At 38.8% G+C, this 14,195-nt stretch overlaps 1 protein-coding gene across 3 annotated transcripts; it reads right to left on the bottom strand.

Annotated features, from left to right (window-relative positions):
- Positions 1-308: 308 nt before the first annotated feature.
- LOC105057804 (uncharacterized) lies at positions 309-11,726 on the bottom strand. 3 transcript variants are annotated; one of them, XM_073248786.1, is made up of 7 exons: positions 11,571-11,726; positions 10,217-10,755; positions 9,752-9,865; positions 9,251-9,316; positions 6,997-7,062; positions 4,126-4,185; positions 310-696 (listed from the first exon to the last, which is right to left on the bottom strand). In XM_073248786.1, the coding sequence occupies exons 2-7, from the start codon at positions 10,700-10,702 to the stop codon at positions 529-531; spliced, it is 960 nt and encodes a 319-aa protein (XP_073104887.1). In that variant the 5' UTR covers positions 10,703-10,755; positions 11,571-11,726; the 3' UTR covers positions 310-528. The 3 variants fall into 3 exon arrangements, with proteins under 3 accessions (XP_073104888.1, XP_073104889.1, XP_073104887.1); XM_073248787.1 differs by lacking the exon at positions 4,126-4,185 and having other exon boundaries at positions 309-696; XM_073248788.1 differs by lacking the exon at positions 9,251-9,316 and having other exon boundaries at positions 309-696.
- Positions 11,727-14,195: the final 2,469 nt, after the last annotated feature.

The raw sequence follows: 14,195 nt of genomic DNA, 5'->3' as shown, positions 1-14,195 counted from the left end.
ATTCAAGATCTTATAGGATGTCCAAGTTGGTTGCCACGGTGGATCCTAGGCCACCCTCACCCCCATCCGGCTCCTCTCGCAAGAGCCCAATGAGGAACAACCTCTATAACTTCCAGCTTTCCCCTTAGTTTCCATTCCCAAACCATTCCTGTCACACACCCTCCTCCTGTTCGATGAAATGCCATAAAGTCATACGAGTCTTGGCGCAATCGCTCACTAAAGCTTCAGTTCTTTATTTTTTGGGGGGGTAAGCAAGCTTCAGTTCTTTTACCACACCACACATAAATGCTCTAGATTTTTGAGCAAGGTAAATGCTTTATATTCTGGACATCACCTGTGCCGAAAAGAGAAACCAAATGCCTCAAAACTTCCCAATTAACAAAATTTCTATACAATCAATCAGATGTGATTCTGAAGCATGGATCTCATTCCTCGCAAGGATTTCTCAAGTAAAATTCAGAAAATAGTTGGCCAATAACAATGTTAATATGCAAAACTCAAGCACCATTGGCTTCTAAGAGTTTGCCTTCAGCTGGTGCAAAGAAGGGCATATGCCAGAGTCATGGGCAAGACTGCCAACCCCTTGCTCTCAAACAGCTCATTTGCAGAATTCATGCTCGATATCATCAGTTGCCCCATCATTTCTTCAAGAGGCTCACCACACATTTGTTGATGGAGCAAGTAGTGTCCATACCCCTGCAAAACCACATTATTTTTCAGGTATAGGCAGTTCCCATATCACAGTCTGATAAAAAGAAAAGAGATGGATATCTTTTGTCATCTCCATGGACTGTCTCTAGCTCAGAGATGAAATACTGTAAAAATTCTGCAGTAACGGCAGATTGGTAATGCCAGATACAAGACCAATTATCACATTGCTTCATTGGATTATCCTCACATTGTCAGTATGCAGCCTATCCACTGCACCTTAAAAATATCTTATTCTTGTTCCTTAAACTGTTAGAACATGGCCATATCCATATGTTACATTCGCATTCAAACAACATCACAGCAAGTATAGAGAACAGGTAAACTTTTGAGGGCTCCTGCAGCAGCAATATAGAGACAGCTGTTCTTCATCTAAATGAATGAAGGTATTGGGATTCTCTCCTAGTATTTCCATGATTACTCGCTGTTTAGCATTTTGGTTGGTTATATCCCAATGCTTTTAGATGTTTTCAAGATCACATGATGCAAGAGTTTTCTCATTAAGCTGCTGAAAAAGCTTTCAGAACCCTCACACCAGATAGCCTAAAGAATTATGCATAGAAACCATACATTTGCAGTGACAGACATATATGGATCAGAACATGTCGAACAATGTTACATTGCCAACTTTTCCAGATAACAATTAAGTTCATTTTTTACGAATACAGGAGATAAATACCAAGTAGTATCATATATTGTTTTTCCAACATACCAACATTTTTACCTTAAGAGAACTCGGTGAACAAACAAAAGATTTGTTCTATATTACAAGACCATTTTAAACTTCTACAAGCTAAGGGACATTAACTTTAAAATGCAACTCAACAGAGTAGTGTGTTTATAGATAGTCTCAAATGCATGCATGTAGCTTTGATTGGTGAAAATATTTTTCATGATGTTCTCTTTGCAAAAAGAGCTCCATGCCATCCCCCTGCCAACCCTTATGATTGTGAATTAACCATGCTGACATTTGGAATGAACTAATATGCAGCAAAACCCTATAATGCATGATGCAATTAGCAAGCTCGGGCAGACTACCTCAGTTACCTTTCTATTAATACCACTTCTTTTTATTATTGTTCAGACATGATTTGAAGAAGAAAAAATGGTTTTCAGCTGATCTATTCAAATCTAGCATCACTAATCCTAGAAATAGTTAAATGTTACATACTACATATACTGACAGTTCCAAGTTATTATACAAATACACATTACAACATTTTGCACATGATATCTAAGGTTATAGACCTAAATTCATGATACAATATTTGTTGGCCTAATCTCCAGAAAGGTTGATTACATTATGTTATACACCTAACGTTTGCTTCATAATTTTACCAATCTTGATGGGATAACACTTCTCTGGAGGTGGAGGGCTATTAGCAGGTTAACCTCTATGGTTTAAATTTCTGTCACTTCAGGTAGGATTTATATATGGGCATATTGAAACTTTGGATCCGCTCAGATCACATGCAGCACATTAACAATCCTATGTAAGAAGGTGAGCAATGCTGTACAGCTAGGTCTTAAGCAAAGGACAAGCACTTCTGAGTGTATTAGAGGTAATAAAAAAATTTATCATGAGACAAAATGCACTAGGAGAAAAACCAAAATGGCCATTACACAAAGCTGAGGGTGCCAATTGTCAACTGAAAGAGTTAGCAGAGTCTCTAGATTGACACAAAGAAACCTGGGTAACATCATGCTCCTATTCCAATATTTCATGGGGCTTCCACTCATCCTAACTTTATTTAAAAGATTTTTAAAAAGCAAAAAAAAAGGAAAAGAGATTACTGCAAAAAAACTTAGGAGTTTCACCAAAAGAAAACAAAGAGAAGCCAAATTATTAAGATGGTGCACGACATTCATCAAAGACAGAATACAGGCCCATCATGCAAGTTAGAGGGACCCAGATCTGGTGGCAAAAATAGACATAAACCTGAGAGTACCTAAATCAAAATTTTGAAGAATTCTAAAAAAAATTTACTCTTTCTAAAGAGCTGTGCACTATAAACCACAGCTTCTTAGTTAAAAATTAAAGTAAACTTCTAAAGATACATAATACAAGGTAGATATAAATAAGTAGAAGAGACAAATATTTAGAGCTTGATCAGAACGTAAGCATTTCTCCAAATGCCAAGTTTATAACACAAGTTTTCATTTTCCAGGGGGAGAGAGAGGGGGTCCCACTAGAGAATGTTGTACCCAAAATGTGAATAGCACCAAAAATCAATCAGTATTGCCCGCCCATATAGCTAAAACGAGAATCAAGCCTCTAACCTAATCAGCAAGACTAGAAATGGAGCTACAAAATCAATCTAACTGTAAACATAGACACTTTATGTAGGTTTCTCCTTATGAACCAGTGCATACATAGTTTGGGAAAATAATTCCAAATATTTCATGAGAAAAAACTAGAGCCTATAATTTGGGGGGCAAAAGTGCTAGTAGAAAGGAGCAACCCATTCTCTCTGGCCCTCAAAGGAGGCAGAGGAGAGATAGAGTTTGTGCATCAAGAGTGCGACTCCAGGATCATATGACCTAATAATGGATGGTAGATGGGCATTAGACTTTATCAGGAAGAAGCATATGCCCCACAAAGCAATATTTAATCCCACTTAGACCAAAGTATAGTTAAGAGTTCCAAGGTTCGCCGTCTCGGTACTGGATCCCATACTGGTAAAATCTTATTATAATATCGGTACGTGGTTCGGTATAGTATGGCAGTGTCGGTATGCTCTGAAACGCCGTACTGGTACGAGACCAGTATAGTATGATACACCCCGTTCTGGGCGGTATGGGGCAATATGGCATTCCATGGTTAAGACTTAAGACAAACACCTCCAATCTTTTCTAGAAATAGATCGGCCCCAAAATACAAGGTTCGTAAGGAAGATGTGTAAGATGTCCTATACCAAGTGAACTAACAACAAGAAGAAAATGACTGTTTTGATCAACCATCTAAAAGACATAAATCTGGTCCCATGAACCAAAATTATAATTCCAATTATATTTATTGGGTCTACGACTCTGTATTTTCATCACAGAACCATATCATGTGTGATTAGGACCTATCATGTAGAACATACTGACAAACTTTACAGCCATTATATGCATAAATAGGTATGTTACGTATTCTATACACCTGCCATAAACGTGTGGAAGTTTTAATACAAGAGCTTTTTAATTCCTTTTTTATATTGTAAGGATACCTATGTTTATGTGCATCAATGTATGTTTTTGCATCATCCAGAAAAGTAGAAATTGCAGAAAACTTCAAGCAGACTTCTAGAGAAAATTCTAATAACACATTGGGACACCAAATAATTTTTTCTGCCAAAAGTGCGAGAAGAGGAAAAGATTTGCAAATTCAATCTTTAAATTATAGTCACAAACAAAATATAGGGCACCCAATACCTCGAGATGAACAAAAGGATAAGGTGTAGCTTCACCACTTAGCCGACTCTGATGCAGTGCCTGTCATTTAATGAGGATCACACAAGTTAGAAAACTAATGGCCATTTTTGGGCGTCAAGAAGAAAAGATATTATTGGAGTTGTTGAAAAAGGTGTTGCATTGTAAGAAGCCATTGTTTCGATATGTTTTCATTCTTCTATATTCTCAGAAGCTTGTGTTCATCATGTTTTCACACTAGGTTTCACTCACCCAAAAAAAAAAAAAGAGAGAAAATCTAAGAGGTGAAACCCTATGCTAGATTACAAGATTTGAGAAGAAGAGGAATCAGAGTCGTGGTTTTGCAATTTGCAGGTGCTATAGGAAGCTATAGTACCTTAGGTTTAAAAAGAAGACCAATTAATTATACTTGTTCAAAACAAAGGTTTCAGGATATGTTCTCTTCTTTTGTATATTGGGAGTTTGAGTTCACCATGATCTCACAATAGGTTTCATTGGTAAACTAAAATCCAATAGGTCAAGTGAAACCCTACACTAGGGCTGTGGTTCTCATTTTCTCCAAATCTAACTGCAAATGGATGGAAAGGCAGTACAAGATGGTTTAGAAATTACAGGACAAGATGGCGAATGGGGAGAATCTAAAGTTTCAGGCAAATAGAAGGAGATCATCAAGATCAAATGTGGTATCACTTATGCTTAATATGGTCGAATGTTTCAGATAAGCTTGCAGCAAAAATAAGGACAAGGATTGCCTAGTCTTTTTTTCTTTTCCTCTTTAAATCTTCCCTACAAGTCAACCAGCCTTTTCAACTAAAACAGATCAATCCAATTATACTAGGAACGAGACCTATTTGAAGTAGGACCTTGAATGAAATCAACCAACTAAATGAGACATTAAAGTAGATAAAAGAAAGTTCTTTGCTGCTATGTAACATCAGAGTTTATAACGTCTAACTAAACACTTTGAAGATTCCTCAACATATCATGTAGATGTTAGTGACTTTGTGCTGTAACAGCAACCTGCAGCCTTATTTTTTTGGACTTCTGTGCTCTTTTGCTCCATGATAAACCCTTGAGTTCTTTATTCCTGCATTGTCTATGCATTGGTTGAAATAAGGCTAAACAAATATTTTTAGTTTGCATATCAGATCACTTTCTAGCTTGCTTTATTAGAAGATGAAAACACGCTGGGCAAGAAACATACACTGCATATTCTTTGAAGGAATAAAATGATCACTAAAAGCAGAAAAGGACAGTCAATGCTCACCAAAATATTACCATAATATGACATGAGAGCATCAGCAGAAACTCCTACTAGCTACAGGCAATCAGAATTTTTTTGTATAAAAGAAACATCTTGATCCATTATTTGACAATAAACACCTACAATTTAACAGATTTAATTATATAATGATGAGAATCCGCTTAAGCACAACTGAATATTACTTAATTTAACATTTATTAGAAAATCTGTTTCATACTTTTTTGGTATGCAAAGATATTAAATGACTTTCAAGAATGGGATCACTGATAACTGAAAATGATTACCGTGACTATGAAGGTTAAAAAAAAAAAAAACAGCTAGCAAATCTGTCGAGTTTTAAACTGCTTTCGATGGCTATGGTGTTTTGATGGCATAACATGCTATCTGTATAAGTTGTTAGCACTAGCACAGTACATCAAACACAGAATTGCATTCTAGCATCAACATGCATGTCCTTTATACCAGCCACTCACCTCGTCGTTTACTCCTTTTAGGAGTATGTACATCGACTATATATATACATATATATACTCTTTTGGTGGACACAATTGTAAAGTGGTGACATGTTCATCAGATGTTGATCCTGTGATTGTGAGGTAGTGGGCTAGCTTGTGTGTCAATACTCAAGTTCTATGGAATTAATGATCAGAAATTGTCATCCAACTGCCATCATGAATATTCATATTTTACTTAAAGGATACATCCATTTCACACCAATCTCGCCATTGCATGGGGCTGTCAACTAAGGGTTGAAAAGCTGCCCATCACATGATCACCAAATCCAATGATCTACATGCCAACCAAACCTGGATATGGTAAACCCTAGGGGATTTTGTCTTACTATAAGGTCATTGCATCCATGGTCTCAATCACAGTTCAGTTCAGTGACAGTTAGAATAAGAATCAAACAAAAATTTGAACATGTAACTAGTTTCTGAGCGAATGCCAACCACCAAAAGATCTCCAACCATTTTTAAGGTCCAAAAGCCTCCCCTCTTCTTTCAGAGATTTCAGGGGCTCTGTGGTCATTGTCTTGCACAGGATTATATTTGCTAGTCAGCAACTCCCTTTACTCAAAGCAACCTGATGCAGTTTTAGTTGATTCAAACATATACTCCCCCTATCCATGTTGCTGTTTTGTACCTTTTTAAGCCTCGTCAAGTCTTGAGCTTCATTTCTCCCATTAATTTATGGAAGCTATTTACTTGCTACAAGATATTCTGTTTCCTGCTCCCCAAAACACTCAGTTTCATGAATATCATATCATCCCAGAAAGATGCAGGAGGCAAACTTCGTTATTGAAAATATCCAACTTATTGTAGTGACTGGAAATCATCCTCTTAGGGCTGACTTCCCTTTTCACAATTTCATCACTAAAATTTGGGTGAATTCCTCTCTATTTCAAAAAAAGAAAACAAAAGAAGAAATATCCAACAATAATAATATGTCCGATTAAAGATTAATTCCATTGTTTCAAAGACAAATTGCGCTTTCATAAATCTATGAACATGATACCAACATCAAAGAACATACAAAAATATATAGCTAAATACATATGGATGTACGTTGTACATACATCCATACATGTGCAAGAAAGGAATAAAGCTTACCTTAAGCTGAAGTTTCAAAAACTTGATATAGTCAATGATGTCATCCAGTGCAGATTCTCTATTGCACTACATGTAGAAGTATTAAAAAAAAAAAAAATTGAAAAGACAGATCAGATAAGACTCCACTAAAGAAAGTGCACCATACCAAAAAATGTCATAAAGGTGACCACATAAAGTAACTTAATTCTTTTCTCAGTATTATGAATCTTGCTCTGTCATTCAGTTATATATTTGTTACATTGGAAAAGCGTATTACATATGAAAGATGATTTCCCAACAACTAAGTGTATTTGCAAAATATGCATGGACAGTACTGAAAGAATTTCCTTTTAAAAAAAATGTTTTAATCCTAGCATAGGATGGAACAAAGCTCACATGATCATTTAATAGAGTGCAAAAAATTAAACTGATGTGTGAACCATGCAACTATGGCATATAAAGTGATCGATGTTATACATTAACTTTTTATGCAATGAATTGACATAGACCAGTATGGAGAACAAATAAATCTACATAATACAGGATTAAAACTTGATACTATAGAACTGAATGAGATGCTTGAGACTCCCCTACCGCTTTAGATCAGAAAAACATTTGTTGCCCTAATGCACTAGATAGCACTACTGTATTAATAATGACCGGCCCACCTGCCTGCCTGCCTGCATGCATATATGTATATATCAACCTCGGCGAGATATTGCAATACTAGATTTATACCATGAAACGTACAAATTAAGATGAGGCATAAACAATGTGGTCAGCCCCAAAAGAGCAAAGAAAAGCTTCAAAAACCATAAAATATAGACAAACATCCAAACCCAATAAGGAGGAAAATGAGATGAAAATGACGTAAGTTAACCCTATCAGGCAAAGGTGAAAATCTATACACTTTTAGGAGAAAAGGCCACCTGAAGTTGGTTATTATTGTTCAGAGGCCTTATTCGGATCTAGTTCAAGGATGCTTATGTTTTTATGAAAGAACAAAGCTTCCACAGGTCTGTAAGGATGCTTTAACAAATACAGAGGTCAAACACCAGAGGACCTGCAAGCATATAATCAATCACTACAAGAACTGAAAAGTATAGAAATATGCCAAAATTGGAGGCTCAATCTAAGCAGTTTAACAATTTGCCATTGCTTAAATGAAGAGGAGAATATGAAGAAACAAAAACCTAGAGCTAATATGAAACTCAAAGTTTCAACTATCATTCAGCCCTGACATTAGAGATCTGATGGGTGGCATCACTAGACTTTTGAAGAAGGCACCCACGGCATCTCCTTAATATATCAGGAGAATTCATGACTGAATCAAGAATTGAAGATTCCGGCTCATGTAGACAATGATCAGAGATGATGACAACCATTCAAAGTCAGAATCATATCACCCATAGAGAAAAAGCTATTAGAACATAACACAATCTATTCATCTCAAGAAGATAACAAATGCATATACATGGTGTGTAAGCATCAAGAATTCAAGAACACCACCAACTATATTAAAGGAAAGATATATAACATAAAAACATGGGAAAACCTATCCAAAGTAACAATGTAACCATGGACACCAACACAAACAAGCAAACATACACATGCATGCATTAACCACTGCACATGCTGGACAGAGTTTCTAGATGAGGTAAAGGGGCATGACTAATAATTTTTATATATACGCATTATCATTGGCAATAAGAAGTATGCTATAGCCAATAATAATTATCATATACAACTGATAATAACTGATAGGCACTACATATGAGAACCAAATAACCAATGGTTCTGGCTAAAATCTTGGATGGTTCATCCCAATTAAGGGGACCTAGGTAATTATAGTCGGATGGCCTCCATCCCCTTCTCTCAAACAACAACGACGACGACAAAAATACTAATAAGAATAGCAGTAGTTACAACAGCAGAAGCAACAACAACAATAGTAATAAACTAATAATAATTGTATATATACATATTTTTTTTGGGAAAAAACACTCAAAAGTCATACACTTTTGTTAGTGATACATTATCCTTTTCTTTGCGAACCATTAAACTGTTTTATGTCCTTAATGTTTGCTGTTAGCTGATTTGCCCTTTCATGAGACATCTGATTATAGATGGCATGTATTAGGTGATGATAGCATGCATTAGGTGATATGTTCATTATGTGATTGCAGCATAACCGATCATCCTCTGACAATGAACAAAACAAGAATAGCCATAACAGCACAATTGCATCAAAAGTTTGAGAACACATGCATGTCACCTTGTCGGAAGATGGTATGCAATTTTGCAATGCTTTGATTCCTGCAGTAACTCTGGCTCTGTGGAGCTGCCATTGGTACATCCAAAAGAAAAGTAGATCAACCAAGAAGAAAGAAAAAATGAATTTAATTTGATTCATAAATTGCAGCTGACTAGGAAGATGACAGAACAATAAGAAAACAACAATATATACAACCAAGAAGTTACCTTGACCAGAAAAGAACAGTTTGTTGACTTTTTTTTTTTTGAGGAAACAGTTTGTTAACTTATTAGCCAGTATATACACAACAGAAAGTCATGATAAAGAAAGTCTGTTGTTACCATGCATATAAACTGAAATGTTCATGAAACAAAGTAAGCTTCACTATCATTCAGGCTTTTCCAATTGTTTAAATAGAAAAGGCTGAGCTCAAGCTCTATTTTTTCCCTTGTAACATACTTGTATCAATAAACAAATGGATTATGCTATGACTTTGTAGAGTTGAGCATAGACATCTCTTACCCTTCTACTTGCAGCAGCTTGAGCTCTGGCTTCCCTTGAAGAGAACATGACCTTTGAATTAGGCTCAGCAGAATTATCACTATCATCATCTGGCTTTTGTTGTGAAGTACAACTCTGTTAATTTAAGTAAACAAGTCACAATATGGCCACTTTTCATAAGCACTTTCCTCATTACAGATTATTTGTTAAGATCCAAATCAAGTTAGTAAGGAGCAGACTAAGGAAAACACAGTGGACATGAATTTATGGAAAACACAGACTAAGGAACAGATGTATTTGTGGGAGGAACTCATTTTCAGCATTCTTAGGCATGCTTGCAGACTTTTCTTCAGTGCTTGGCACTGAATATCCAATCTGTAAATAGCAGGACACCTCAAACTTCCAAATTTTACATGCAATTTTATCAATAAAATATCAACAGATGTTATCCTGAAAGACATGTCAAAATGTAAAAAAATGTCATACCATTGGGAATACCATATCCTCAACAGGATCATCACTTTCAATAGGGCACAAAACCTTTGAGAAATCACTTGCAGTTTCAGTATTGATGCTAGTGGGTGCAGGCACAGCTTGGTTAACTCTGGAAGAACCAATATCAGGAATAGACGAGTTGTTCAATCGATTCAGAAGAGGATTGTCTGAAAATCTTGAATTGTCATATGCATTATATGTTTGAAAACCACTGATATCTTTTCCAGCATCAAAGCTAGTAGTAGGTAAAACAACACCCTCAAGAATGTCTTCAGCAGGAATGGCATGAAGCTGTCTTGGACCAAATGTCACAGGCGGAGCAGAAAGCAGATTAACATGATTGCCATGGACTTGCAGATAACGGAACTGTGGTGGGAAAACATGCTGAGAAATAGGATATTTTTCATTTCCAGAGGCAGTCACTAGATTTACTGATACATCTCTGAATTGTTCCGGCAACGGCACCATGGCACTCATCTTGATAGAATTGACTTGAATGGCCGAGGTGCCCCCACCACCACGACCTCCTCCTACATCACCAAAAAATGCACACAAGGTACAATGCCTGGAATTACTTGCAGTCAAGGAGTCGGAACCATGGCTTAGTATTAATATACCATATCACATTTCACTAGCAGGAACTTAAAAATAATGCAATCGATTCTCACCACAGATAAGGACATTGACTTTTCTAGTAAAAATAAAGCAATGAGCAAAATGAACAAATTCCAATGTCATTCCGCTAGAATTTAAGTACATATTAGTTTCAATAATATATTTTCATTTTAATGTTGCCTAAGAAGATATCTTCTTTGATAACAAATCAAATAACAGTTGACAAATCCTTTTCCTCTGTAATATAAACAAGTCACATAAATCGATAGCAATATAAATCCACATAAGTATCCCACATGCTCCGTTTGTCATCTGAACAAACATCCAACTCCAAGAAAATCAAACAGCACGAATATTACAATGAAAAAGGTTTTGATAACGAACAAATGAAATAAAGTCCATCCTAAAAAGTTATACATCGATAAATAGTCCGAGAGAACAAGAGAGCGAGGGAAGCAAACATCGCATATGGTAAAGCATTCGTTATAGGTGGTTCTTGCATAGGTGATCACGGCTTCAAAAGATCGTAAGCGGAATGTGGTTCCGCACCACCAGCAGAGTCGGCGGAAGCGGCCCCACTACAACCGCCGGTGGCAACAACCGTTGCCGGCGGCAGCCTTAGATCCACCTCCACCATCCCGCTGCCCCCATCCAAAACGGGAAAAGAGAGAGGGAGAGAGAGATTGAAGGAGAACAGAAGAAAGCAAAAGAAAAGGGTAGAAAAACTTACCTCGAATTAGCAACGTCGGACGTCGGCCGGCGTCCACCACTCGCCGACCACCCGCACAGCCGCACTGCACTGGGATTTGGGCCGTCTGGCCACTAATGGGTTTAGAGCGGGTTTAATAAGCGGCGTGGGTTTTTGCTCAAAAGCTTCATCCAGGCACCGCCGGCAGGTTATGGTTACAAATAATGCCACTGAGTTACAGCTATTTAACGCAGTTGTTTTAATGATTGCAATTGTAATAGCAAATTTTATTTGGAGAAAAAAAAAAAAAAGAATCAAGTCGGACCAGGGTAAACAGGACGCCCATCTGGCCAGATTGTCGTGATTTTGAACTTGATCCCAACAAATTAATTGATCAGCTTGGGTTAGCCCAAGTCGAGTTTATTAAAAGAATTTCAGATCAAGTCATTCGGGGGTGAACCGGATCAAGTAATACCTGGATTAAATTCAAAATGTTCGGATTCAAATTGACTAGGTAGAATTATGTTTGTAGTTTAAGTATCTAACTCTTCTTTTATGATGAAAATATGATAATTAATAATTAAATATAAAATCATCAATATATTTAAATAAAATTTTAAAAAATTAATTTTAATTTAAATATTTATTAAAAAAATTTAATAATCATTCTTAAGTTTACAAATTATATATATAACATGAGTGTCTCGTATATACGAAGATTCATCAAATAAATGATAAAATATGAATGTTTAAATATAGCTAAATGAACATAGTTACAAGGAGATGTAGTTATTAACACCGGTATCAATCAAGGCTCTCGTTGCAAACACTCTCCAAACTTCTAGCCCTTGCAAAGACAGTGGCATAGTCAAGACTCTCGTTGCAACCCCCAGGGGTTGTTCTAGATATCATTGGAAGTGGTTACTGTTGGGATATGCCGACTGACCCCTGTACGCTGACTTACCTTCGGATCAGTCCGACCGATGTCCGACTCTACCGACCGGACCGACGGACGACTCCGACAATGACTGCCAACAATGGCTGCCGACCATATTCGACCGAAGGTATGTCGGTCGAACAGATCCATACTATTTTCGACCAATCAACCGACCGAGCCCAAATCACCGACTCACTATCGGGGGTGGCAGCCGACGTCCGACTTTCACAAGGCACCAGATCAGCCGACGGTGTCTCCGAGTCACCACCCGACGATCCGACAGTCGAATACCGACATACAGTCGGTCAGCCCGTCCAAATGCCGTACAACCGCTATGGGCTGTTCTCCTGCCAAGGACATGCCGTACGACCGCTGTGGGACGTTGTCCTGTTAAGGACATGGATTAATGACCTGACAATCCATGCCGATTTGACAGCTCTCGGTGATTTGACAACTCTCCAGTTGTCTGCACCATTAATGGCGGGACCATACCGCATTCTACTATAAAACGGGATAAGGCAACCGTCTTGGTAAGCTTTCTCAAGCTCTTAGAAGCGCCTCTAAACTCTTGAGCTCTCTCTCTCTCCCGTTGAGCCTCTGATTTTTCACTGTTGCCTAGTCTCCTCTCTGACTTGACCGTCGGAAGGTCCCCACCGAAGGCATCTCCGATCTGTGAGGATTTTCTTTGCAGGTGAGCGACCCCGACGATCGAGCGACGGGAGGATTGGTCGCAACAAATTTGGCACGCCAGGAAGGAGTGCTCGACAGAGGTAAGACAGTGAGCTCCATAGAGCTTGAAAAATCTCTCGAGATGATGAAAACTAGGGTCAGCGATCGAGAGCTACTAGATCGGCGAGATGCTCTTTCCGTCGGGAAGAGGCCCCTCCTTTGCCCTCCATAGCGGAACCCAGCTCTCCGCACCCAGTGGTGACCACAGAGGTGCAGATCGTGGCGATCGTGCGGCAAATGACCGTTCGGACAGACACGGTCAAAAACCTCCAGCAGCAACCAACTCAGTTGCCGCAACCACCGACGGAACAACTGACGACGCATCCTATGCCGTCCAGAAGCAGCCGCCGACGTCCGTGTCAACTTTCGTCTCCTCCTCAAGAGCAACCGTCTCAGCACTCCCATCGAGAAGGAGCGAGGCGGCCACGGCGTGACCCCCACCGATCTCGGCATCCTTCTCCTTCCCAGCTGGAGCGGGCGAGGAAGGAGAAGCAGCCGCGGACACCGTACGCCTCACTCTCAAGTTCGTCGGAAGGTTCGACCCTTGGGGTTTCACAACACCGATGGTTGGACGACTACGAACGTAAGTTCGAAGAAATCGACCGTCGGCTTGCCCAACTCCAGGTGGATGGTCAGAAATCTTCGAATGACGTTGACTTCCGAACCACCCAACCTCTCTCTCGATTTGTCCTCGACGAACCGATCCCTAGTCGGTTCAAGATGCCTCATGTGGAGCCTTACGATGGCTCCACCGACCCAGTCGACCATCTGGAGAGCTACAAGGCTCTCATAACAATTCAAGGGGCAACCGATGCCCTCCTCTGCATCGACTTCCCCGCCACGCTTCATAAAGCTGTCAGGACCTGGTACTTTGGCCTCCGCTCAGGATGTATCCACTCCTTCGCGCAGCTCGAGCATTCTTTCATGGCCCGTTTCAGCACCAGCTGAAAATCGTCACGAACCTCGGACAGTCTTTTCTCCCTCAAGCAGGGAGAAAATGA

This window comes from Elaeis guineensis, chromosome 14 (genome assembly GCF_000442705.2).
Source record: "Elaeis guineensis isolate ETL-2024a chromosome 14, EG11, whole genome shotgun sequence".
Classification (NCBI taxonomy): Eukaryota; Viridiplantae; Streptophyta; class Magnoliopsida; order Arecales; family Arecaceae; genus Elaeis; species Elaeis guineensis.
The sequence above is the reverse complement of the archived record's forward strand: the minus strand, read 5'-3'. Positions and strand labels throughout refer to the sequence as shown.

What these genes read in the sequence shown, in the direction of transcription:
- LOC105057804 (XM_073248786.1), bottom strand. Translation starts at nt 10,702, where the DNA reads ATGAGTGCCATGGTGCCGTTGCCGGAACAATTCAGAGATGTATCAGTA. An exon ending in AAGCTGCTGCAAGTAGAAGG is followed by an intron (nt 9,317 to 9,751) that starts GTAAGAGATGTC and finishes TACCAATGGCAG; the next exon opens with CTCCACAGAGCCAGAGTTAC. An exon ending in GCATACCATCTTCCGACAAG is followed by an intron (nt 7,063 to 9,250) that starts GTGACATGCATG and finishes TTCTACATGTAG; the next exon opens with TGCAATAGAGAATCTGCACT.